The sequence below is a fragment of the Homarus americanus genome, unplaced genomic scaffold (genome assembly GCF_018991925.1).
Source record: "Homarus americanus isolate GMGI-L3 unplaced genomic scaffold, GMGI_Hamer_2.0 scaffold32583, whole genome shotgun sequence".
NCBI classification, from domain to species: domain Eukaryota; kingdom Metazoa; phylum Arthropoda; class Malacostraca; order Decapoda; family Nephropidae; genus Homarus; species Homarus americanus.
The window spans coordinates 24,666,168-24,692,856 of record NW_024713129.1 but is presented as its reverse complement, the minus strand read 5'-3'; the positions used below and the strand labels follow the sequence as shown (position 1 = coordinate 24,692,856).

Genomic DNA, 26,689 nt, shown 5'->3' with positions numbered 1-26,689 from the left:
TAGAGCAGTCTGGGGTGGATATTCTTCACTCACTGGGAACACAACAGGTGGCCAAGACCTCACCAGTAGGTTAGGTTAGGTTCTTCATTCATACCTGCAGGAATTTATGTGGCGTGACCGATTTTATAATAATGCTTATGAGAATCTATGTACTCGTATCTCTCTTGTTACCCCGTGTGATGACAAGTTTAATAAACTATTCTGCATATGTTGTATTTTCTCATCCTGATTTAACTAATATATTAAATAAAAACTTAAGTAACAAAAAGTAAAGAAGAGAAAACAATGCATCACTGAAATAAAGGGTATGGGGGGGTAGTCTTCACAGGGGAACTTGTGGGGGAGGGGCGGGGCGGGGCGGGGGTGGGGCAGGTGAGGTGAGGGGAGGAGGGCGACACGCGTCACCTGCGGCCATCGTGTTCTGAATACTGCTAATAACGGCGGAAGTCCCACCTGTCACGGCAGGAAATACGCCCTTGTGGCCCTGTTCCGTTTCGTAGGTGAAATAGGTAGGCTGTGAGGCATGACGGTTGAAGGCTAGTTCATTATTGTGTATGGTGGAGGTAACGTGACTAACGAGGTGCTTGGTTTATAAGTCGTTACGGATGATGATGTTACGTGAGCAAGGATACGAAGATGATATTGGTGTTAATGAAAACAAATTGGCTCCTGTGTTGGTGCTTTAACGATACAAACCCTCACCTACTCCACCACACCCCTCCACCACCCCCCTCCACCACACCTCACCTACTCCACCACACCCTCACCCTCCACCACACCCTCCTCTCCAACACACCCTCACCTACTCCACCACACCTCACCTACTCCACCAAACCCTCACCTACTCCACCACCCTCACCCCACTCCACCAAACCCTCACCTCCACCACACCCCACCTCTCCACCACACCTCACCCACTCCACCACACCCTCACCCTCTCACCACACCCTCACCTACTCCACCACACCCTCACCCCTACTCCACCACACACCCTCACCTCTCCCACCACACCCTCACCCTACTCCACCACACCCTCACCCTACTCCACCACACCCTCACCTACTCCACCACACCCTCACCTCTCCACCCACCCTCACCTACTCCAACACACCCTCACCTCCCACAACCCCACCTACTCCCACCCACCCCCACCACCCTCACCTCCCACCACACCCCACCTCTCCACACCCCACCCCTACTCCACCACACCCTCACCTCTCCACCACACCCTCACCTACTCCACCACACCCTCACCTACTCACCACACCCTCCACCTCTCCACCACACCCTCACCTCTCCACCACACCCTCACCCACTCCACCACACCCTCCCTACTCCCAACACACCCTCACCTACTCCCACCACACCCTCACCCACTCCACCACACCCTCACCTCTCCCACCCACACCCTCTCTCCACCCACACCTCCACCCCCACCCACCCTCACCCACTCCACCACACCCTCCCTACTCCACCACACCCTCACCTACTCCAACACACCTCACCTCTCCACCACCCTCCCTACTCCACCACACCCTCCCACTCACACACCCTCACCTACTCCACCACACCCTCACCTACTCCACCACACCCTCCCTCTCCACCACACCCTCCCCACTCCAACACACCCTCACCCTCTCACCACACCCTCCCCACTCCAACACACCCTCACCCTACTCTACCACACCCTCACCTACTCCACCACACCCCTCCACCTACTCCACCACACCCTCCCTACTCCACCACACCCTCACCCTCCACACACCCCCCTCAACACACCCTCACCTACTCCACCCACCCTCCCCCCCACCTCCCTCCCCACACACCCTCACCTCTCCACCCACACCCTCACCCCCCACACCTCCCCCCACCCACCCTCCCCTCCTCTCCCTACTCCACCACACCCCCCACTCCACCACACCTCCCTCTCCAACACACCCTCACCCTCCCACCACACCCTCCCACTCCAACACACCCTCACCTCTCCACCACACCCTCACCTCCACCACACCCCCCCTCCAACCACACCCTCACCCTCTCACCACACCCTCACCCTCTCCACCACATCCTCACCCTACTCCACCACACCCTCACCTCTCCACCACACCCCTCACCTCCCACCACCCTCCCTCTCCACCACACCCTCCCTACTCCACCACACACCCTCACCTACTCCACCACACCCCTCACCTCTCCACCACACCCTCCCTACTCAACACACCCTCACCTACTCCACCACACCCTCACCTACTCCACCACACCCTCACCCTCTCCACCACACCCTCCCTCTCCACCACACCCTCACCTACTCCACCACACCCTCCCTCTCCACCACCCCCCACCCCCACCACACCCTCCCCCACCACCCACCCTCCACCACACCCTCACCACTCCACCACACCTCACCCACTCCACCCACCCCACCCCCACCACACCCCACCCCACCCCCCACCCCACACCCTCACCTACTCCACACACCCTCACCTCTCCACCACACCCTCACCTCTCCCACCACCCTCCCTCTCAACACACCCTCACCTACTCCACCACACCCTCACCTACTCCACCACACCCTCACCTCTCCACCACACCCCTCACCTACTCCCACCACCTCACCCTACTCCACCACACCCTCCCTCCACCACCCTCCCTACTCCACCACACCCTCCCTACTCACCACACCCTCCCTCCACCACACCCTCCCTCCACCACACCCTCCTCCACCACCCTCACCTACTCCCACCACCCTCCCTCTCCACCACACCCTCCCCTCCACCACACCCTCCCACCTCCACCCACACCCTCACCTACTCCACCACCCCTCCACCCTCCACCACCCCACCCTCTCCACCACACCTCCTCTCCCACCACCTCACCCCCTCCACCACACCCACCTCCCACCACACCCTCACCCCTCCACCACACCCTCACCTACTCCACCACACCCTCCCTCTCCACCACACCCTCCCTACTCCCACACCCTCACCTACTCCACCACACCCTCACCTACTCCACCACACCTCACCTCTCCACCACACCTCACCTCTCCACCACACCCTCCCCTCTCCACACCCCACCTCTCCACCACACCCTCCACCTCTCCACCACACCCTCACACCTCCACCACCCTCACCTACTCCACCACACCCTCCCTACTCCCACCACACCCCTCACATACTCCACCACACCCTCCCACATACTCCACCACACCCTCACCTACTCCACCACACCCTCCCTACTCCACCACACCCTCACCTCTCCACCACACCTCCCTACTCCACCACACCCTCCCTACTCCACCACACCTGCGTGCCTTGTTGACCGGGGTGTCAGGGTCAAACTGTTGTGGATCCTCTCACATAGGCCTCATAAAACATGAAGGGTTGATGCCCTCGCCAAACTCGCGTCACAAAGACACCGTTGAATACAATTTGGGTCTGTCAAAAGAACCCAAAGCTGTAATTAGGAAAGAACTTATTGATGAGTTTGATGCAAGTAGACAAGTGCAAACAGGCACTAGTCGATCCATAGTTTACCATGATGAGATGTATCCAAGTGAAACATGTATATGGAGCAAGTAACAAGATCACTAGATTACAAGTTGTTGTAACCTAGATTAAGGTTAGGATATAAGTACCTTTGGCAGTATGTTCCTCAAGCAGATGTAAACAAAACTAAATGTAAAGTGTGTGGCCATACATATGGCCACACACTTGAACTACTACGTCCTCGACTGTGTGAAGATAGAACATCTAGGGACAGGTCAAGCACACTGTGTGTGAAATGGCACAACACTTCATCTCTAATGGCAAGATAGCCGACATATTAAGATTGTATCCACTTTTTTGCACTTAGTAACTATATCAATTCTCATGTACAGAACCAAATACGCAATGTGCTTGAATACCTCTCAGGTAAATGTGAATAACAAAGTGTGAGGCCAGACATACTGCCTCACACGCCTCTCACGCATTTGTGAATAAGTTACCCTTTATGTATAGAACTAAACAAATAATGTAAATGAAATACTGTGTAACATTCAGTGCCATAATATCCTGACAACGGGGTTAATTATTATGACCCTTTGTAAACCCTACTCTGTAATCCTTTTGCGCTACCGCTCACAGGATGAGTGTGGGTGCACAATAAAGTAGCCGCTGCAAGCAAATCAAATCACACCTCCTACTCCACCATACCCTCCTACTCCACCACCACCCCTACTCCACCACACCCCTCCCTCTCCCACCACCCTCCCTACTCCACCACACCTCCCTACTCCACCACACCCTCCCTACTCCACCACACCACACTACGTCACCACACCACGCTACCATCACCACCCACACTACGTCACCACACCCACACTACGTCACCACACCCACACTACGTCACCACACCACACTACGTCACCACCACACTACGTCACCACACCACACTACGTCACCACACCACACTACGTCACCACACCCACACTACGTCACCACACCCCACACTACGTCACCACACCCACACTACGTCACCACACCACACTACGTCACCACACCCACACCACAGGCGACGTTGGTGTCACTTATCATGTCGTCCATATAGCGACTTAAGTGTTGTTTCACCTATGTAGAAATTAATATTTCTCCGTCAGTGAGGGAGTGAGTTATTTCGTTAGCAATAAAGTCATATATAGGATAGGATAGGATAAGTGAATTTAATACCATGGCATCAAGTATTAGTCTATTTATACTGTATTGCATTACTCTTTTCCTGACCTGGAATTTATGCCTTGATAAAATATGGGCATAAAGGATACCCATGGGAGTGTATACAATGCCCGTAAAAAAAAAAGATGCCTATACATAGTCTCTACACGTGACTCTGAGAACTTAGGAATGACTCGGGTCGTTTTCTGGAGGAGTCGACAACCGTGTATTAAATCAGAGACCATTAAGACCTTTACTTTCTACTGAGGTAACTGTAACAGGTGGGTGGTGGTGGTGGTGGTGGTGCAGGTCGGTCTGATTATTGGGAACTGTGAGGAGAAGAGGGGAGGAAGGGGGAGAGAGTGAGGAGGAGAGGGGAGAACTGGGAAGAAGAGTAGGAGAAAGGAGGAAGGGGAGAGAGAGAGAGAGGGTGGATGTCTGGGGTATGGAAGACGGAGGGGGAAGAATTTGTGGAATGTGGAGACGGGGGAGGGAGAGAGAAGAGGAGGAAATGGGGGAGTAGGTGGGGAGGAGGAGGATGAGGAAAAGAAGGAAGGCGGAGGAGGAGATCGGTAGATGGAATAAGGAAGACTGGTGGGAGGAGGAAGGCAGCGGGAGGGTTGAGGATGAAGGAATAAGGAGAAGAAAGTGAGAATGAAGGAAGATCAGAGTGTTGGTAAAGAAAGTAAGAGTGTGACTGGAGGGTAAAATTCCAGTTAGAGAAAGTAAGAGTCTTATCCCCCCTAATAAAGCCAAAGGAGAAAGTAAGTCCATGAAATGAGAAAGCTTAAGGAAAGTAAACTAGAATATATAAAACAATAAAAAAGAACAATTAAAAAGCAAGAATTTGAGAGAACGAAAGTAGAGAAAGTGAGAGTATGGGTGAGAGAGTGAGAGAAGGACAACACTGAGCTTAATGGAACTAATGGGTAAAGATATGAAGACTGTAAGACCGAGGCATGAGTTAGGTATGTTTAATTGAGAGAGAGAGAGAGAGAGAGAGAGAGAGAGAGAGAGAGAGAGAGAGAGAGAGACCTCAAGTCGTACCACAAACCCCGAAGTCTTGGCTGATAACGCTCACAAGTTCGCGTAAACTCTCAATTTCTCGACGATTTTGCTTGTTAGATGAAAGACAATGAGATTTATATTTACACATTAGAAGAAGTAAAATCATACAATGAAGAATAACTTTGGAAAAATTAAAGAATTGGGGAGATTTGAGGGAATGTGTCGCGATAAATTGATAACGGTACAAACAGTGAAAACAATAGGAGTTTTTTGTTTGATTGATTTTGTTTTTTGTAAACCAAGAACGAAAAATATATTTGTCCCTCAGAAGTATTAGATTCGCTGTAACTAAGGTAACCAAGGGCTGTATGTAATTGTTTTGTTAATAGTGTAAATACTGTGGTGTACGCCGAGGCAGCACGATAACTCACCCTCTTGTGGACGATGGCTCTCTCCCGGCCCACCTCCAGGCACACAACGATTCATACCGACCATCTGTTGACAAGAGTGATCGACCTGCTGCAACCTGGAGCTTGTTTGTCGTCCTCCGGGTTTCTCCACCCAGGGTTATGTCTTTCACAAGTAACTCCATGACCTGTACCACAAAAAACAGCACCAGCACAAGCAGACAGCATCGCCTGACGTTTCCCACCACCCTGGTATGAAAAGTATGTGAGAGCAGCAGACACCTGCTAATGGTGGCATATTGGTGCTCACGTATAGTACGAACGTATGAAGAGGTTATATTCTCGGTACCAGGGTCACGTACCCACAGTGTCTTGGGTGGTACTTTAATGAGAAACATTTATTTAACTCAAACCAAATATTCAGTTATCGATATTTTGTTTTATATTGTTTATTCGAGTCTTTACATCAGCGTTTACTGTCATAATCTAACCTTTGAGTAAGACGGAGACCATCAGTGTCGAGGAGATGCATGCTTCTTCATCGTGCCAAGAGCCTCTGTTGGGGGGGGGGGGTAAATTATAACAGAGATAAATCTGACGACTACTATCCTGACGAGGTAGACGAACTGGTCAATAACAGTTAACTTTCTCATAGGGACAGACTAAGTAGTGAGGAATCCAAGAACTCACTTTCCCTCATGTCTTCCTTTCCCACAATAGGGGGGAGGGATGGGATGGCATCCTGAACCTCCCTTCCCCCCACCCCCACCACCACCAGAGAGGAGTCAGTTAAGGGCATATAACTCCCCAAAGTACTCAGCTTAACAAGATTTACCCCCGTAAGTGTCTTGACTCGAGATGTTTACAGATTTCGATCCAGAACGATCCTGCTTCAAATTTCTGTCAGCTGGACGGAGGATGACAGTCTTAAAATGCCCTCCTCTTCCATGCACTTGATCTTACGTACTAAACTCCTAAGTGGTGGCTCCTATGGTGGTTTGGTTTCCTTTTCAATCCTTCATTATCAAGTATCAACCAACCTTATCTTGCAGCTCAGTAAATAACACACACACACACACACACACACACACTAGCTGAGAAGGTGAAAGCTGTGTGTAATGTAATGTATTTGAGTGTGTGTGTGTGTGTGTGTGTGTGTCACGATAGATAAATGCAGACTAGACTAAAGATAGTGTGAAAGAATGACAGATGAACAGTGACGTTTATAAGATTATGGATAGGGGCCAAGACTCGAAAAAAGATACATTATTTGATTTCCAACCATTATTTATTTATTTCTATTATTTATGATTTTTTTTTTATTGTAAGCAAAGGGCTCCACCCCCCCCCCCCCCTTCCCTCCCCCCCTCCATATCTACGTGACAGTCGAATAGATTAATGAAGGTAGACGAATGAAGATTAAGTGAAGGGAAAGATAAGAAAAGAAAGTAGATTAATGAAGTTAAATAAAGACAGATTCAATAAAGGACATTTAAAAACAGATTAAATAAGTGAGATTGATTCGAAGTAAGGCAGGCTAAGAATGCTGAAAGTACAGTCAAGGAACACAAGGAAGAAGAATTAAAATGAAAGAGAAAGTGGAGAGGAGAGAGAGAGAGAGAGAGGGAGAAAGTAGCGTCTGTGCGTGTGTCTGCGAACGAAGGAGTAAGGGAGGGAGGAAGGGAGTGAGATAACCCGTATCTTAGTAAGTGAACACTGACGCGAACATGACTCGTATACTGAAGAACGCTAGAACAGTCATCGCTACGGAATGCCAGCGACTGTATATTGTTCAGTAAGTCACACAGAAACAGAGATTGCTAAACGATCGCTGCAAACTGCCTCCCACAATTGTCTTTAATTTTCCCCGGATAGGATGTGGCGTGTTTCCTCCTGGTGTTGATGTACAGCCGGAGGTCAGGAGGTCGTTGTCGGGAGCAGTAAGGAAGTGTTTATCTCTGTGTGAAGTATATGCTTGTTCTGGCCGGTGTGTTAGTGACGGTGTACTTTGGTGGTGTCAGAGGTTGGTTGAGGGTGTCAGAGGTTGGTTGAGGGTGTCAGAGGTTGGTTGGGGGTGTCAGAGGTTGGTTGAGGGTGTCAGAAGTTGGTTGAGGGTGTCAGAGGTTGGTTGTGGGTGTCAGAAGTTGGTTGAGGTGTCAGAGGGTTGGTTGAGGGTCATCAGAAGTTGGTTGGGGGTGTCAGAGGGATTGGTTGAGGAACATCGAGATTTGGTTAGGGTGTCAGGAGTTGGTTGAGGTGTGGGGGTTGGTTACGTGGGTGTCAGAGTTGGTTGGGGTGTCAAGAATTTGGTTTAGGGTGTCAGAAGTTGAATTTGAGGGTATCAGAGGTTGGTTTAAGGAGTGTCAGAGGTTGGTTGAGGGTGTCAGAGGTTGGTTGAGATATTGAAGTTTAGTTGTAAGGTGTCAGGGGTTGGTTGAAGGTATAGGAGACTGGTTGGGGGTGTCAGAGGTTGGTTAGGGGTATCCAGAGGGTTGGTTGAGGGGTGTCAGAGTTGGTTTGAGGTGTCAGAGGGAGTTGGTTGAGAATTATCAGAGGTTGGTTGAGGTGTCAGGGTTTGGTTGTGGAGTGTCAGAGGGTTGGTTGTGGTGTCAGAGAGGTTGGTTGAAGATTATTTAAGGGATGGTTGTGGGTGTCAGAGGTTGGTTGAGGTGTCAGAGAGGTTGGTTAGAGGTGTCAGAGGTTGGTTGAGGTATCTGAGTTGGTTGAGGGGAGTGTCAGAGGTTGGTTGAGGGTGTCAGAGGTTGGTTGGGGGGTGCAGTGAGAGAACTGTACAGTATGAGTGAATGACTGATGTAAAAAAAAAAGAGGAAATTGACTCATCCACTTAAAGAACCGAAGGAATTAAGCTCGTAACATCTTTCTTGGATTACCTTTGGGTGAATCGAAGTATTATTTACCATTGGTTGTATACCTGTACTGTTTTGTGTATACAGAACTACAGTGAACTTGTGTGGTGATTATACTGAATATCTTCCTGAATATACTTCCTGTTTTACTGTGTCCTCTAGTGATATACGGGGAGGAATAACAGATGATTCCCCTGTTATTCCTGTCTGTCTTAAGCATCTGTTGATTGCCATAACAGATGATTCCCTTGTTATTCTCATGTATCTGTTGATTTCCCTTGCAACAGATTATTCATATTATTCACATGTTAAGCATCCTGTTGATTGCCATAACGAATGATTTGTATTATTATTCTGTCTTAGCTCCTGTTGATTGCCATAACAAGATGATTCCTTATTATTCTGTCTTAAGCATCTGTTGATTGCCATAACAGATTATTCCTTGTTATTCTGTCTTAAAGCATCTGTTGATTGCCATAACAGATGATTCCCTTATTATTCCTGTCTTAAGCATCTGTTGATTTTCCTGCTAGTTATTCCGCTATTATTCCTGTCTTAAGCATCTGTTGATTACCATAACAGATTTATTCCGCTATTACTGTCTTGGCATCATTGATTTGCCATAACAGATATGATTCCCATATTATTCCTGTCTTGGCATCTGTTGATTACCCGCAGCAGATTATTCCCTTGTTATTCCTGTCTTAGCATCTGTTGATTGCCATAACAGATAGATTTACTTCATTATTCCTGTCTTGGCATCATTATTGATTTGCCCATAACAGATGATTCCTTATTATTTCCTGTCTTAGCATCTATTTGATTACCATAACAGATTATTCCTTGTTATTCCTGTCTTAAGCATCTGTTTGATTGCCATAACAGATGATTCCTTATTCTTGTCTTAAGCATCTGTTGAGTTACTATAACAAGATGATTCCTTATTATTATTCCTGTCTTAAGCATCTGTTGATTGCCATAGATTATTCCACATATTATTCCTGTCTTAAGCATCTGTTGTTGCTATAACAGATGGTTCCCCTTGTTATTCCTGTCTTAAGCATCTGGTGATTGCCTGTAGATGATTTCCTTATTCCTGTCGCCAAAGCATCTGTTGATTGCCATAACAGATTATTCCTTATTGTATTCTGTCTTAAAGCATCTATTTGATTGCTTAACAGATGATTCCCCTGTTATTCCTGTCTGTCTTAAGCATCTGTTGATTGCCATAACAGATGATTCCCTTGTTATTCCTTTCTTAAGCATCTGTTGATTGCCATAACAGATTATTCCCTTGTTATTCCTGTCTTAAGCATCTGTTGATTGCCATAACAGATTATTCCCTTGTTATTCCTGTCTTAAGCATCTGTTGATTGCCATAACAGATGATTCCCTTGTTATTCCTGTCTTAAGCATCTGTTGATTGCCATAACAGATTATTCCCTTGTTATTCCTGTCTTAAGCATCTGTTGATTGCCATAACAGATTATTCCCTTGTTATTCCTGTCTTAAGCATCTGTTGATTGCCACACCGTTCATAAACACCCCGCCACAGAACATGCACTTGTGGCTTTATTAATAAGATCGTTCATAGGGTTAAACTTTCATGCTGATTTGACCTTAAAGAAGCAAAGGTCAACTGGTTGCGATAAGGAGAGGCGTCTAGATATAGCCAAATATTTTGTTAGACAGCGTGTTAGTGTTGAGGGGCAAGTGACGGCCTACAGTACACCGGTCACCTTTATTCGGGACGTCATTATTGCAGCAAAGTTGAATATCCATTACTAGAGGCGCATTGGGTGAGGACAGGTGAGTGTGGTGAGGACAGGTGAGAGGTGAGGACATATGTGAAGTATACCATTATTGACACGGTTACTCTCAACAGGGAGGGATTTTCGTTGCCGTAAAAAGCGTCTTTAGGAGAAATTTCTTGCTTCTGGGGTTTTCTCATCGCCATATGCTGGTTGACTGGCTGGTCGGAGGCTGAGGGGCGGGTGGGTGACCGTGTCTTGTTATTATTATTATTATTATTACTTCTACACATAGATTACTTTTTTATAGTGTCTTCATTGGTGACAAAAATAAACTGTCTCAAAGGCTCGTGTGTTAAATTTTCCGGTTAACTGAACATAAAAGAATGTCTCTATCTGTCTCACTTAAACTAAAACTCCCCATTGACGTCCAAAGGAGCACTGAGAGATTATCGATATGCATAACTGGTGATGTAAGGAGCCATCTGCCTCACACAATACTGATAACTTGTAAGATGGCGCCGATACTACGCAGTGACTCTACCGATACTCATTTCCCTTACCTGATGATATAAGAGCGCATCTATCTGTTGACTTAGTAAACCAATATAGATTAATATACATATATAGAGGTAACTGAAATAGGCAATAGTGGTCACGTACTGTACTAGAAAGGAATCTCAGGTATGACTCTCTCTCTCTCTCTCTCTCTCTCTCTCTCTCTCTCTCTCTCTCACCTGACGTGTGATGTGTGTGTTAAGACTAAACTAACTACACATGTAAACAGTTCATCTCGTGTTATAGCCAGACGCATACCACACCACGGCGACTCACGGTGACTCAAGGTGACTCAGGTAACTCACGATGACTCAAGGTAACTCACGGTGACTCAGTATGATAATTCACGATGACTCAAGGTAACTCATGATGACTCAACGTAATTCACGATGACTCCAGATAAACTCACGCTCACTCAAGGTAACTCACAGTGACTCAATGTAACTTATGGTGACTCAAGGTAACCCAGGGTGACTCAAGGTAACTCACGGTGACTCAATGTAACCTATGGTGACTCAAGGAAACTCACGGTGATTCATGGTAACTCACGGTGATCAAGGTAACGTACGGTGACCCATTGTGACTCGAGGTAACTTACAGTGACTCGTGGCGACTCACGATGATTCAATGTAACTCACGGTGACTCGAGGTAACTCACAGTGACTCAAGTTTATATGAATCATAGTAACTCAGGGTAACTCACGGTGACTTATGGTGGCTCACTATGGCTCAAGGTAATTCACGGTGACTCACGATGACTCAAGGTAACTCACGGTCACTCATGGTGACTCACGATGACTCAAGGTAACTCACGGTGACTTATGGTAGCACAGGGAAAGTCATGGTAATTCATGGAATCTCAGTGACTCGTGGTAACTCATGGTAACTTACGGTAGCTAAAGGTAACTCACAGTGACTCACGGTAACTCACTGTGACTCAAAATAACTCGGTGACTCATTGTAACTCACGGTAACTCAAAATACCTCACGGTGACAAGGTAACTGACAATGGCTCAAGGTAACTCATGATAACAAGGTAGCTGACGTTGGCTCACAGTAGCTCACGAATACTCATGGTAACTAGAGGTAACTCACGGTGACTCAATTTAATTCACGGTGACTCAAGGTAACTCACGGTGACTCAAGGTAACTAATGGTGACTCAAGGTAACTCAAGATAACTGAAGTTAACTCACAGTGACTGAAGTTAACTCAGTGACTCAAATTAACTCAGTGACTCAAATTAACTCAGTGACTCAAGTTAACTCACAGTGACTCAATTTAACTCACAGTAACTCACGGTAACTCGAGGTAACTCACGATAACTCAAGATTAACTCACAGTGACTCTTAACTCAGTGAATCAAGTTAACTCAGTGACTCAAGTTAACTCAGTGACTCAAGTTAACTCAGTGACTCAAGTTAACTCAGTGAACCTTTGCTCAGGTGAGGTGAAATGTTGGCGATGATGATGACGAGGACGCCTGTAATCCCTCCTCCTTATCATCATCATCCATCATCATCATCATCCATCATTATCATCCATCATCATTATCATCCATCATCATCATCATACATCATTATCATCCATCATCATTATCATCCATCATCATCATCATTATCATTATCATCCATCATCATCATCCTCATCATCATATCATCATCATCATCATCATCATTATTATCATTATCATCATCCTCATCCTCCCCCACCTCCTCCTCCTCATCATCATTATTATCATTATCATCCATCATCATCATCCTCATCATCATATCATCATCATCATCATTATTATCATTATCATCATCCTCATCCTCCCCCACCTCCTCATCATCATTATTATCATTATCATCCATTATCATCATCATCATCATCATCATCCTCCACCTCCTCATCATCATCACCATCATCATCATCACCATCATCATCATCACTAAAGCCCCACCGTGGGAATAGTCACGCATCACTTCCTGACTGGTGTCAACACAAACTTAGCCTCAAACACACACACACTTACACAATTTACACATTCTGAGGCAGTGTGAATGTTCTCAACCCCGAGAGGCAGTTAAGCTGGGAGAATGGTCCCTCGATGGGAAAAGTTTATCTTTCAACATTCACGAGTCGTACAATAAACACTGTATATTTGTGATAAGGGAAATTGTTGCCTGTTTCATTGTCTGCTTTGTATTGTACCTGTGTGTGTGACGGCCTCCTCCCATTACCATTTCTTTAATTCTGATAGTCACTTGAAAATTCACGTGTTTTGTGGGTGTGTGTGTGTGTGTGTGTGTGTGTGTGTGTGGGTGTGTGGGTGGGTGGGTGTGGGTGTGTGTGTGTGTTCTCCCGTGGTCTGGAGTGACAACGAGGACCTCACATGCCTCTAGCTGTAGTTTTGTCTGCATGACTTTCTTCCCGCGCAGAGAAAGGGTTAAGTCACTGATATCTCGCCAAAAGTCTTTTAAACAAAGAATTTGAAGTATTTTTTTCCTGTCTCGATCATTTGCCCTCACATCCTGCCTCACAGCCTCCCTCACAGCCTCCCTCACTCCCAGCCTGCCTGCCTCACTCCCAGCCTGCCTGCCTCACTCCCAGCCTGCCTGCATCACTCACAGCCTGCATGTCTCACTCCCAGCCTGCTTGCCTCACTCCCAGCCTGCCTCCCTCACTCCCACCCTGCCTGCCTCACTCCCACAGCCTCCCTCACTCCCAGCCTGCCTGCCTCACTCCCAGCCTGCCTGCCTCACTCCCAGCCTGCCTGCATCACTCACAGCCTGCATGTCTCACTCCCAGCCTGCTTGCCTCACTCCCAGCCTGCCTCCCTCACTCCCACCCTCTCACTCTCCCTCACAGCATGGATCTCAGCTCAACTTGGTATACTGTACTCGCTACGTAATAAACACTGCCCTGAGACAACAAACTAATGTTACCTCGTCATGATAGGAGTCCGGGACAAGCTGTAATAATTTAGGGAATTTAGGGGTTGGAATGGAGGTCTTTATCCAGGGTAATGTAGTACAAACGCCATTATTCAACCCCCATAAACCCCTTATTCAACCCCCATAAACCCCTTATCCAACCCCCCCATAAAACCCTTATCCAACCTCCATAGCTCTATTAAAGGTAATTTGAAACTCTTTATCCAGTCCTAAAACACTAACCCAGAAAAATCCCTTAACGTGGAGTTGACAAGAGGACATCCTGTGATTGGTTGGGGCGCGTGACGTCATATTTTGCGTCACTATTCATATTTTACGTCACTACTGAGGAGGCCAACACGATAACGTATATACACTCGCATATACATATATACAAACTTTCTTATTCATGAATACTTTTACGAGAATATAATAAACTAGGCATTTGAGATGCAATAAACACACACACACACACACACACACACACACACACACACACAGGTCGAGGAGATGGGTTCAAGAGGTGGAGTAATTGATAAGGGCAGACTCATGTAATGCCAGACGAATTTTATTGAAAGAAAATGAGGTGAAACTTATCATGTTGGTGGGAACGGGGTGATGAGTGTGGCGAGGCTGTGTACAGTGTGTTGTGCTGGAGAAACTTACTTTTGAATTGTTGAGAATGGAATGTTTGTCTCTCACTTACAGTATATTCATGTATGTGTGTGTGTATGTATGATGTATGTGTATGTATGATGTATGTACGTATATGTGTGTGTGTGAAAATATGTACGCGTTTATTCATAGTTGCATGATGATATTTTTTGACGAATGTGTACTTTTACTTTCATGCCCACACGCACTCGTATACACACACACACACACACACACACACACACACTCGTACACACACACACTCGTACACGAGTTAGAGAGGGAGGGAGAGGGAGGACGAGTAGGAGTGAGGGTGAGAGTAGGGGTGACCACGAGTTAGAGAAAGGGAGGACGAGTAGGAGTGAGGGGGAGAGTAGGGGTGACCACGAGTTAGAGAGAGGGAGGTTGAGAGCGAAAGAGTTTGAGAGTGGGGGAAGTTGAGAGTGAGGGAGATTGAGAGAGTCTTGAGGGCGATTGAGAGTGAGGGAGATTGAGAGAGTCTTGAGGGAGATTGAGAGTGAGGGAGCCTTGAGGGAGATTGAGAGTGAGGGAGTCTTGAGGGTGAGGGAGTCTAGAGGGAGATTGAGAGTGAGGGAGTCTTGAGGGAGATCGAGGTGAGGGAGTCTTGAGGGAGATTGAGTGAGGGGTCTTGAGGGTGAGGGAGTCTAGGGAGATTGAGAGTGAGGGAGATTGAGAGAGTCTTGAGAGAGAGTCTTGAGGGAGATTGAGAGTGAGGGAGCCTTGAGGGAGATTGAGAGTGAGGGAGTCTTGAGGGTGAGGGAGTCTAGAGGGAGATTGAGAGTGAGGGAGTCTTGAGGGTGAGGGAGATTGAGTAAGAGGGGAGACAGAGTGAGAGAAGAGAAGGGTGAGGGACCTTGGTGACACATCTGTCTGCCGATGGCCGCACCACAGCGCTGATCTACTAACTGGTCACCACGGATGATGGGCGTCACTCAGGTTACGCAGTTCCTACCCCCTCCCTCCCTCCCTCCCTGCTGAGGATTGGTGTAACACCCTCGTCCTTGAGAGTGTACTGGTTACGGGCTGTGATGGAGGGTGGAGTGGGTGGTTGTAGCTAACAATCAATATTTCAACACTGCATTCTCCAACACTGCCTTACTTCTTCTCCAACACTCCCTCCTCCTCCTCCTCCTCGTGCCACCCCAAAGACCACACCTGTCTCATTGTTCACTTACAAACTCTTTCAGTAAACCCACACATCGCTCTTCAGGAATAAATAAGTCCAAAGTTTTCATTGTTCAGCTCCCTCATATAGTAAACAAAGTCACTACCCTGTTCAGTATACAAGTATAGAGTTCTTCGGTAATAGATGCGGCACATTCCGTGAGTGTCACTGTATGGAAGAGGGAGATCAGTTTATACGAAAATTTGCAATGTTTACATCGTGGTACTCGGTGCTGCTGTTGCCAACATATAAAGATCAACATAGGGATAGGGATTATTACATAACGAATTATATTAGTTCTTGAAGTATTTGTGAAAGACGAACTTTTACAAATTCCTCGTGGAAAAAAATAGTTAATTTTTTTTTTTTCTATAATGTGTGAGAATGGGTAAATGTATTACCCGGTCACGATAACGTAAGCAGAACACTATTAAGTCATACAGTCCTTGTGTGATCTCACCGCCACATTATTCAAAAGTTGTCTCGTGTAGAAACTAACACTTGAGACCGATTCTTAATAACCCCGGGCCCTTGAAGCACCTAAACCTCAGGCCTATAGGATAACCCCTGGCCCTTGAAGCACCTAAACCTCAGGCCTATAGGATAACCCCTGGCCCTTGAAGCACCTAAACCTCAGACCTATAGGATAACCCCGGGCCCTTGAAGCATCTGAAATTAAGACCGATAGAAGCACGTAAGACTTAGGTCAGTTAAAAGACCTAAACTTAGCCTGAAGCCACAACAACATTACACAACTCGGTTCTTGTTAAGACTGTGCGCTTCTTGACGTACCCCGGAATGTGATTAATTCAACCTTGTCCATCATCACACGGTGTCCTGTGTGACGGAGTGGCCCGTGTTACAGGGTGAGGGAGAGTCACGTGTGAACCAGAACACCGCCGTCCCCACACCTGGTGTCTCCACCTCGTGCGTTACCTCACTGATGGGATTGCCAGTGTTACCGTCTGTGCATTCTTGTCCGCCTGGTCACAACACTTAGTGACGCCCCCTAATCATACAACCTAATCACATTTAATAAAATATAATCAAGCAACATTGTGATACCTAATCGGACACCGAATCAAAGCGACCTGGTCACATTTAACACCTTGTGTATGCGGGGTTCCCTCTGAGCTGAATAAAATTGGCTAGCGTTAACAGGCCAGTAGATAGCGTAGGTCAAACTGCTGACACACACACACACACACACACACACACACTTTCCTTGACCTGACTGATGATTATTTTTCCTCAGCAAGGGAGGATGATATTCCTACTCGGCTTCAGCCAGCGACCAGATCTTAGTCAACCCCAGTCCTACAAGGTATCAAGGCCCCAGTCATAATAATAGGCCCCAGTCTTAATAGGTACCAGTTTTAATAGATACCAGTCCCAATATATTACGGTGCTATACTATGTACTAATAGCACCCATTCTGAGGACCCAATCCAAGTAAACCCAACTCTAATATACTTATAACTGTGGGCCTCACCCAGGTCTAAATTGGTAGCTGGGAAATGTCTGAGTTTCAATTTAACCAATGACATGTCTTTAAGAATGGTAGAGTGATATAGAACTTTTACTTAAACTTTTTCAATAGGACTTTTGTTATTGGCTTCACTACATTATAATATATAACCCAGAAGAGGCGACAATAGAGGCTTTATAATACAACCACATCACTATAACCTTCTTGTACATAATGAGAACTTTACACAGTGGCCAGGTGTGTAAATTCTCCTCCCCCTCCTCCTCCCCCTCCCCTACCTCCCCACCCCTCCTCCCCCCCACCCCACTATAGGTTAATGACGTCAGCGCTCGTGGTCTAATTAGCATCTATTAAACAAGCCACATACAGTACACATTAATATACGTCGCGCGGTAATACGTCAACCACAAGCATTAGCGTATGATTGTGTATATCTGTGACGAGGTATTACGTCATTATGAGGGGGGGAGGGGGGTAGGTAGAGTGATGAGGTAGTTTATTCCTCCCTTTACTGCTGATTTGACTGGTTGTATTGTTAGTAGTTGGGGGAATATGTTCTCTCGGTTGATTAATAAATACGGCGTCTTAACCCAATCATCAAGTTAAACAATTAAGTTCTACAATCAATGCCTATCGCTAATCACAATCAGTTATTATTATTATTATTATTATTATTATTATTATTATTATTATTATTATTATTATTATTTTACCTCCCGCTTAAGGTGACCGAGAACCAAATGGGCGTATATATAGGAATTAGAACATTGCGTGACTTGGTGCGTCCGTGCGTAGTCTGAGATTCATGCGTCCGTGCGTAGTCTGAGATTCATGCGTCCGTGAAAATTGTATCCGTACTCTTATACGGTAACTCTTCCTGGGAGTAGTTCTGTATCTGATGTATTGTAGTTATGTCCAAACTCTGTCTGATATATACTTCTATTTTGTCCAACTCTCTCTGATATATACTTCAATTTTGTCCAAACTCTATCTGATATATACTTCAATTTTGTCCAACTCTATCTGATATATACTTCAATTTTGTCCAACTCTATCTGATATATACTTCAATTTTGTCCAACTCTACACACACACACACACACTCAACATCAACTAAACACACGCCTAGCACACTCAAAGCCCACTCAACACACTCAAAGCCCACTCAACACACTCAAATCTCACTCAACACACTCAAAGCCCACTCATCACACACTCAACACACACTCAAAACGCATGTAACTCTTCCACCTTTCCTAAAATTAAGTGAATCACTCATCCCATTAGTGTATTAACCCCGCACCATTTCCTCGTTTAACTCGAGCATAACACACAGTATATCATGTTGGTCTGTTAATGGTAGTCTGGTTTTATGGTCCTGTACTGTCTGCACTTCCTCGGTAACGACACAATGCCTTCACTAGTGGCTGGGTGTACATCAACACTTTGTCACTCAGGCGAAATATTACACTGTTTGCGTTCGTCATTCTCAGGTTTGTGGGTCATTTCCTGGCCTCTACTCAAATATGATGTATTTTGTAGTTCAATATAATATAAGGTATTTTATATAACATTAGGTAAATAATGTATTCTAGGTTAAACTAAAAACAACAAATCTACGAAAACATCAACAAGTTTGGGTATCACAGAAAACCATGCCAGGGGTAACTATCACAAAAGAACACTCATGTGAGGTGCGGCGGTAAGATCCTTGTGTGGTCATCGCTGTTGCAAGGGGCACTAAACTATGAAACAGAAACACATATCCTGGTGACGCACCGTGGCGCCTCCCATGCTGAACGTTGAGGCTGGTGTAGCCAAATGTCACTGTCAGCCACGCGCTCCGCTTATATACCAGCTCCGCCCCCCCCCTTCTCTTCACCGTCCCCTCCCTCTTGCTCTCCTTCCCCATCCACCCTCCTGACTCTATTAGACTGTGGGAGGAAAGACTGGGGAGAGGGGGAGGCATTTGGAAGATTATAGACACAACATATGGATATCCTCCTCTATCAAATCTTAACCAGAGGGCTGAATTATAATGCAAACTACACAGCACTCTGGCCCTGACGGTGATGGGTCCTGCTATTGGTATGAGAAGTGAACGGTGACCTCGATACAGGGAATGAAGACAGACACTCGAAACTTAAGGGGTCATTTTTAAGTTGATGTTATGTATCGTATGTTGATGACGTGTTTTATAGAAAATGAAGATTGTTAAGACCCTGGATCTAAGACCTTATTTTAGCTGAGGGAAGTCCTTATTTTAGCTGAAGGAAGTCCTTATTTTACCTAACTGACCTTCCAGCCCTCATTACCTAACGGACCTCCCAGCCTCCATTAATCGACCCTCAGCACCCATTATTCGATCCTAGCCCTCATTAATCGACCCTAGCCCTCATTATTCGACCCTAACTCTCATTAATCAATCCTAGCCCTCATTAATCGATCCTCATACTCATTATTCCACCACCAGCTCTCAATAAATGGTCCCTAGCCCTCATTATTCAATCCAAACCCTCATTATTCGACCCTTAACCCTTATTAATCGACCCTTAACCCTTATTAATCGACTCTCAACCTTAAATAATCGACCCTAAACCCTTATTAATCGACCCCAGCCCTCATTAATCTATCCCAGACCTCATTAATCGATCCTTACTCATTATTCGACCACCAGGTCTCAATAATCGACCCTAGCCCTCATTAATCGATCCCAACCCTCATTAATCGACTCACAGACCTCATTAATCGATCCAAAACCCTCATTAATCGACCCTAAACCCTCATTAATCGACTCGCAGCTTCATTGTTCGACTACCAGCTCCCAATAATCGAACCCCAACCCTTATTAATCGACCCGCAGCCCTCATTAACAAGCCCTCCATCCTCATTCACCTCATCAGCCCTCATATATGGATCCAAGGGAACTAGGTGTTGTTGAAGGCTCCGGGCTTGTAGGTAGGTGGTAACAAGGGCGTGTGGGAGGGGGGGGCAGTACGCGTCAGAGGTGTGTGTGAGGGTGTTGCGCGGAGACCCAGGACGGAGGGAGCGTGGGAAGATACACGCGCTAGAGAATGTCAATTGTAGGAAATATTACGAAAGGTGGTGTCTGCCCTATTACCTGTTGAAACAACCCTCTCCACCCCTACCCTCGCCCCTACCCTACCAATTGAACACTGTGCCCCACCAATTGAACACTGTACCCCCTACCTATTGAACACTGTGCCCCCCTACCAATTGAACACTGTACCCCTACCTTGAACACGGTGCCTTGAACACTGTGCCCACATTGGAACACTGTGCCCCACCAATTGAACACTGTGCCCCACCAATTGAACACTGTACCCACACCAATTGAACACTGTGCCCCACCAATTGAACACTGTACCCCCCCACCAATTGAACACTGTGCCCCAGAGCTACACTGCCCCACCAATTGAACACTGTACCCACCACTGAAACACTGTGCCCACACCAACCCCCAGAACACTGTGCCCCACCAATTGAACACTGTGCCCACCAATTGTACCAACCAATTGAACACTGTGCCCCACCATTGAACACTGTGCCCCCACCACTTGAACACTGTGCCCACACCAATTGAACACTGTGCCCCACCGATTGAACACTGTGAACACTGTGCCCACCACTGAACACTGTGCCCCAAATTGAACACTGTAACCAATTGAAAACTGTGCCCCACCAATTGAACACTGTGCCCCACCAATTGAACACTGTGCCCCACCAATTGAACACTGTGCCCCACCAATTGAACACTGTGCCCCACCAATTGAAAACTGAAATGAACACTGTGCCCCAAATTGAACACTGTACCCCACCAATTGAATACTGTGCCTTGAACACTGTGCCCCACCAATTGAACACTGTGCCCCACCAATTGAACACTGTACCCCCACCAATTGAATGCTGTGCCCACCAGTTGAACAGTGCCCCACCAATTGAACAGTGTACCCCCAATTGAACACTGTACCCCCACCAATTGAACAGTGTGCTCTGAATTGAACAGTGTGCCCCACCAATTGAACAGTGTGCCCCACCAATTGAACACTGTATCCCCACCAATGAACACTGTGCCCCACCAGTTGATCAGTGCCCCATCAATTGAACAGTGTGTCCCACCAATTGAACAGTGTGCCCCACCAATTGAACAGTGTGCCCCACCAATTGAACACTGTACCCCACCAATTGAACAGTGTGCCCCTTGAACACTGTACCCCACCAATTGAACACTGCACCCCCACCAATTGAACACTGTGTGCCCCACCAATTGAAACAGTGTGCCCCACCAATTGAACACTGTACCCCACCAATTGAACAGTGTGCCCCACCAATTGAGCACTGTACCCCCACCAATTGAACACCCCACCAATTGACCCCCACTGTGACCAATTGAACTGTACTTGAACAGTGTGTCCCCACCAATTGAACACTGTGCCCCCCTACCAATTGAACACTGTACCCCACCAATTGAACACTGTACCCCCACCAATTGAACACTGTATCCCCCACCAATTGAACACTGTACCCCCACCAATTGGAGGGGGATACAGACTAAGAAAATGATCTGGGAACTCGGGGTCCATATTTCACCCTACAGCTGATGACAGATAAGCCGCACACGTCAAGACTTTCGGAATTAAAGTTGTGTAAGTGAGATCCGTGTTGTGAGTCGGGAATATAATCTCTGTTGTTGAAGGCTGTTTATATATGTGTGTGTCCCGTAGAAGACCAGGTGAAGGGGATGATTAGTTACTGTGTCTGGGTGTCTTATGGTTAAATGATATATTTTAATCTTTTCATTACGGGATCAAATCACTGAATATGCTATCTTTTAACCCCTTGAGTATGATGATTTAACCCCTTTAGTACAATGATCTAAATCTTTCAGTACGATTACTTAAATTTATGAGTACGATGACTTAAACTCTTGAGTACGATGACTTAACCGTTGAGTACGACTTAACCCTTGAATACGATGTTAACCCCCAGAGAATAGGATATTGACCTCAGGAGTAAGATACCTTAACCCCTCTTGAGTACGATGACTTAAAGCTCAGAGTACAATGTTTTAGTACTCGAAGAAATTGTGGTCATCGTATTCAGAGGGTTAAAATACAGCGTACTCATGGGATGAAATTGTACTCGGGGCGTTTGGATCATTCTTGGGCACCAGGTTTGTTTTGGTAAGTCAGAGTGTTAGAGGGATTACCTGGAAGACACACCTGTATCTACCTGACCAAAGTACATGAGGTAACCCACGATTTACGGACACCAGATTTTATGGATATTCTGTTTTACGGACAGTCGGTTTTACGGATATCTCCTTTACGAAAATTTTTTGTTGACGTTGTGGCGTAGAGAAGTTGTTGACATTGTGGCGTAGAGAAGATGTTAATGTTGTGGCGTAGAGAAGTTGTTGACGTTGTGGCGTAGAGAAGTTGTTGACATTGTGGCGTACAGAAGTAGTTGACGTTGTGGCGTAGAGAAGTTGTTGACATTGTGGCGTAGAGAAGATGTTAATGTTGTGGCGTAGAGAAGTTGTTGACGTTGTGGCGTAGAGAAGTTGTTATGTTGTTGCGTAGAAAATATGTTAGAATGTTGTTGATATTGTGGCGTAGAGAAGATGTAATGTTGTGACGTAGAGAAGATGTTAATGTTGTGGCGTAGAGAAGTTGTTAATGTTGTGGCGTAGAGAAGTTGTTAATGTTGTGGCGTATAGAAGTTGTTGACGTTGTGGTGTAGAGAAGTTGTTAATGTTGTGGCGTAGAGAAGTTGTTAATGTTGTGGCGTAGAGAAGTTGTTAATGTTGTGGCGTAGAGAAGTTGTTAATGTTGTGGCGTAGAGAAGTTGTTAATGTTGTGGCGTAGAGAAGTTGTTGACGTTGTGGCGTAGAGAAGTTGTTGATATTGTGGCGTAGAGAAGTTGTTGACGTTGTGGCGTAGAGAAGTTATTAGGGACGATTGATATTTAGTGTGTTTGTTTTTCACAGGTGTTGGTGGTGAGGGCGACCTGGGTGCTGGGTGACAGTGTGGGGAGTCGGAGACAAGTGTGATGGTGGAGATGGGTCTAGTAGGGTTACATCTCCAGGCTGGGTCTCCTCTAGGGCTTTATCTTGGGGATATTACCTCCAGGGTCTCCGAGGCTAGTGTCTCAGCAAGGTCTCTCAGGATAATGTCTCTACTAGGTGGGTCTTCCAGGGCAGTAGCTGTCCAGGGCTTCCTCGCGTCTCCAGGTTAGTAACTAACCCAGCGAGCAAAACTTAACTAGCCTGTTGTTGACCATTCTAGGGTGGACACAACATTCTCCTCAGGTTTGCTGGTTTGGTCTCAGGGCATTCTCAGTCCGTTCATCTGTATATGGGTACCTAACGTCATAGCTGAGGAAGTGAGTGTGGTCGAGTAGTGCCCATCTCTCTGTCTCTTGACCTACCAAGGCATAATAAACAATATGCTGTATCCACACTGTCCCTAACGGTCAGTCATAAGCCTCTGGGACTCACTTTCACATATCTCTTAATTCATTTGTCGTTGTGACTCATCGTCATTACTAAAGTAGACACATAATTTAAACCTAAGTTTTAGTATGATTAAAAACGCCATTAAATTGGGTAATATACAGCAGGAAGAATATTTACGTCGAGACGACTATCAGTGGTCGACCGTGTACACAGTTTGTTAAATATCAGATACAAACTAAAGAACACCAGAGGGTTTAAAGCATCATGTGGGGAACAAAAGATAAAAATATCTACCATGAGATACAAGTCCATTTTGTTCCATAGTTCACGTTCATACACATCTCTTACAAGGACAGGTTGGCCCAGTGATTCACTTTACTTACCATTTTAATTAATCAGATACTGAGAACATTTAACAATCCTCATCACAAGAATGTTGCCTCATAATTGTTCAGTAAATTAAAACTTATCTACCAGTAAGCCTCATAGCCTGAGTGACTACAATTTTAATGAGCCACAAAATTCATAGGCCTAATCCTAATGGTTAGGTCAGATTTAATCAGGTTGGTTTGACGTCTATTAGGAGTATAGCCCATTAATCTGCAGGTCGTAAAGCATCGTCTATTGGAAAAAAAAACATAAGGCATACTGACGCAACTCAAGGTCGTGACGTGACACTGTTTACATTTTACGTGTGAGGAAGGCTGGGAGTGGTAAGTGAAGAGCTAAAGATTTGTTTTGAAAATTTTCAGTCGAATTTTATAAATTTTGTTTATATGCCAAAAGTATTATTTTTATTTAATATTCATCCAGTTTGTTGTTTCTTGAATGAAATGTGATTAAAGTTGCTCTTATGCCTGCACTGTCCATGTACTGTCCATGTACGTGCATGCTGAACCAATGTGAACTCTGCTTAACTGTGATAGAAGGCATGACAACGCACGCAGTGTGTCGAAGATAAAGTGAATTTTACCAAGGCGTGTGAGACAGTCAGCGGCGGTGATCACTCTCACTGACAAACGGTTGAAGAAACGAGAGTGAAAGTTTTCAAGTGTACAACTGAGAGTGTTGAGGGAGTAGTGACCGTGCTGACAGTTGCTGACACCTGCCGTTTGTTACTGATACCTTCACTGACACCTGCTCTCCAGCTGGGTTAACAGGAACCCATTCCTTTACAGCTGGAAACGGTGTTCTGGATACAGATTCATCAACAAATAAATCAATAGAAAGTTGAAAAGGCTGATACCCGCATATTTCTTCATCTCAAAATAGTGCACAGCAAAGACTGACAAAGTCCAACGGCCACACAGTGGATACAGATGTAGGCCACTTTAACTCACTTGGCTTAGAAGAACTGTGGATAAGTTATGGACTTGGCTCTTACTTCAAGTATATGCCAGCCCATTCTCTTGCTATGACTCTTGGAAAATGGAATCAAAGGCCTTGCTAGTATGCCAGGCTTTGTGTGGGTGTGACACTGCCCAGCTTCCTCACTTATGGTAAAAAATCTGCTAGGCGACCATGGATGGCTTGCCCAGTTCTCACAAATGGTTTCCTAAAACTTGTGAACTAAGTCGGGTTGATGAGGCTATAAAAGCATGTATACACAAGGTGGTCGCACTCTGGAAAACATTTCTCCAACGAAAGCAGCTTCATTGAGGCATGTAAAGCGAACAACCTATCGGGCAGGTCAATGTTTAGTCACAAGCTGTCGCGCCAAAAACATCTCTACATAGTTCGGCAACCCTGAATCCGGCTGTGAACCCTTCTGGACTGAATAAAAAGAAGCAACCATGTTATGTTATGAGTTAATTCATTGTGAGTGTAAAAAAAAATAATATAAACATCACCAACTGTAGTGCACCAAGTCTCTCAGTTGTTTCTGTAAAGGGGCAACGAGAGATTAACATTATAACTGTTGTATGAAGTGTGATAAACATACTACGACACTGAGGCATCTTTCAGCAATTTTACCTGGCAATACTTGGTAAAGGGAGGCTGTATGTAAAGGTGATTGTGATTGGTGGATCTATTTTCGACTGTATCACTGTCAGGATAAATATTAAACTATCCAGAGTAAATACTTATATTATAATAAACTATTTATCGTTATTTTAGATCCTGATAAGTTTCCAAATGTTCCTTATATTTGCTAGAATAATGAAACAAATTATATTAATGAAATGGCAACACAACTACAACCAAAGCTGCCATCAGATTCTCACTTCAATTTCGATAGATAGATAAATGGATAGATTAAATGACAGATAAATGCAATTAGACAGAGATAATGATAAGTTAATAGACAGGTTCTTGTATATTAATTATAATATGTCTGTCTGTCTTTCTGTCTAACTGTCTGTCTGTTTGCCTGATTATTTATTTGCATGTTTGTCTGTCTGTCTCACATTCATCTCACTGTCTCTCACAATCATCTCACTGTCTCTCACCATCATCTCACTGTTTCTCACCATCATCTCACTGTCTCTCACCATCATCTCACTGTTTCTCACAATCATCTCACTGTCTCTCACAATCATCTCACTGTCTCTCACCATCATCTCACTGTTTCTCACAATTATCTCACTGTCTCTCACCATCATCTCACTGTCTCTCACAATCATCTCACTGTTTCTCACAATCATCTCACTGTCTCTCACCATCATCTCACTGTTTCTCA

At 45.6% G+C, this 26,689-nt stretch overlaps 1 protein-coding gene across 11 annotated transcripts in view; it reads right to left on the bottom strand.

The window, feature by feature from the left end:
- LOC121869582 (mucin-5AC-like) overlaps positions 1–19,339 on the bottom strand; it is a 49,642-nt gene extending 30,303 nt beyond the window's left edge. For all 11 annotated transcript variants that reach the window (XM_042371016.1, XM_042371041.1, XM_042371048.1 and 8 more), the window contains exon 1: positions 19,311–19,339. In XM_042371016.1, coding sequence (XP_042226950.1) covers positions 19,311–19,325 — 15 coding nt within the window. In that variant the 5' untranslated portion in view covers positions 19,326–19,339. The remainder of the gene's footprint in view (positions 1–19,310) is intronic.
- Positions 19,340–26,689: the final 7,350 nt, after the last annotated feature.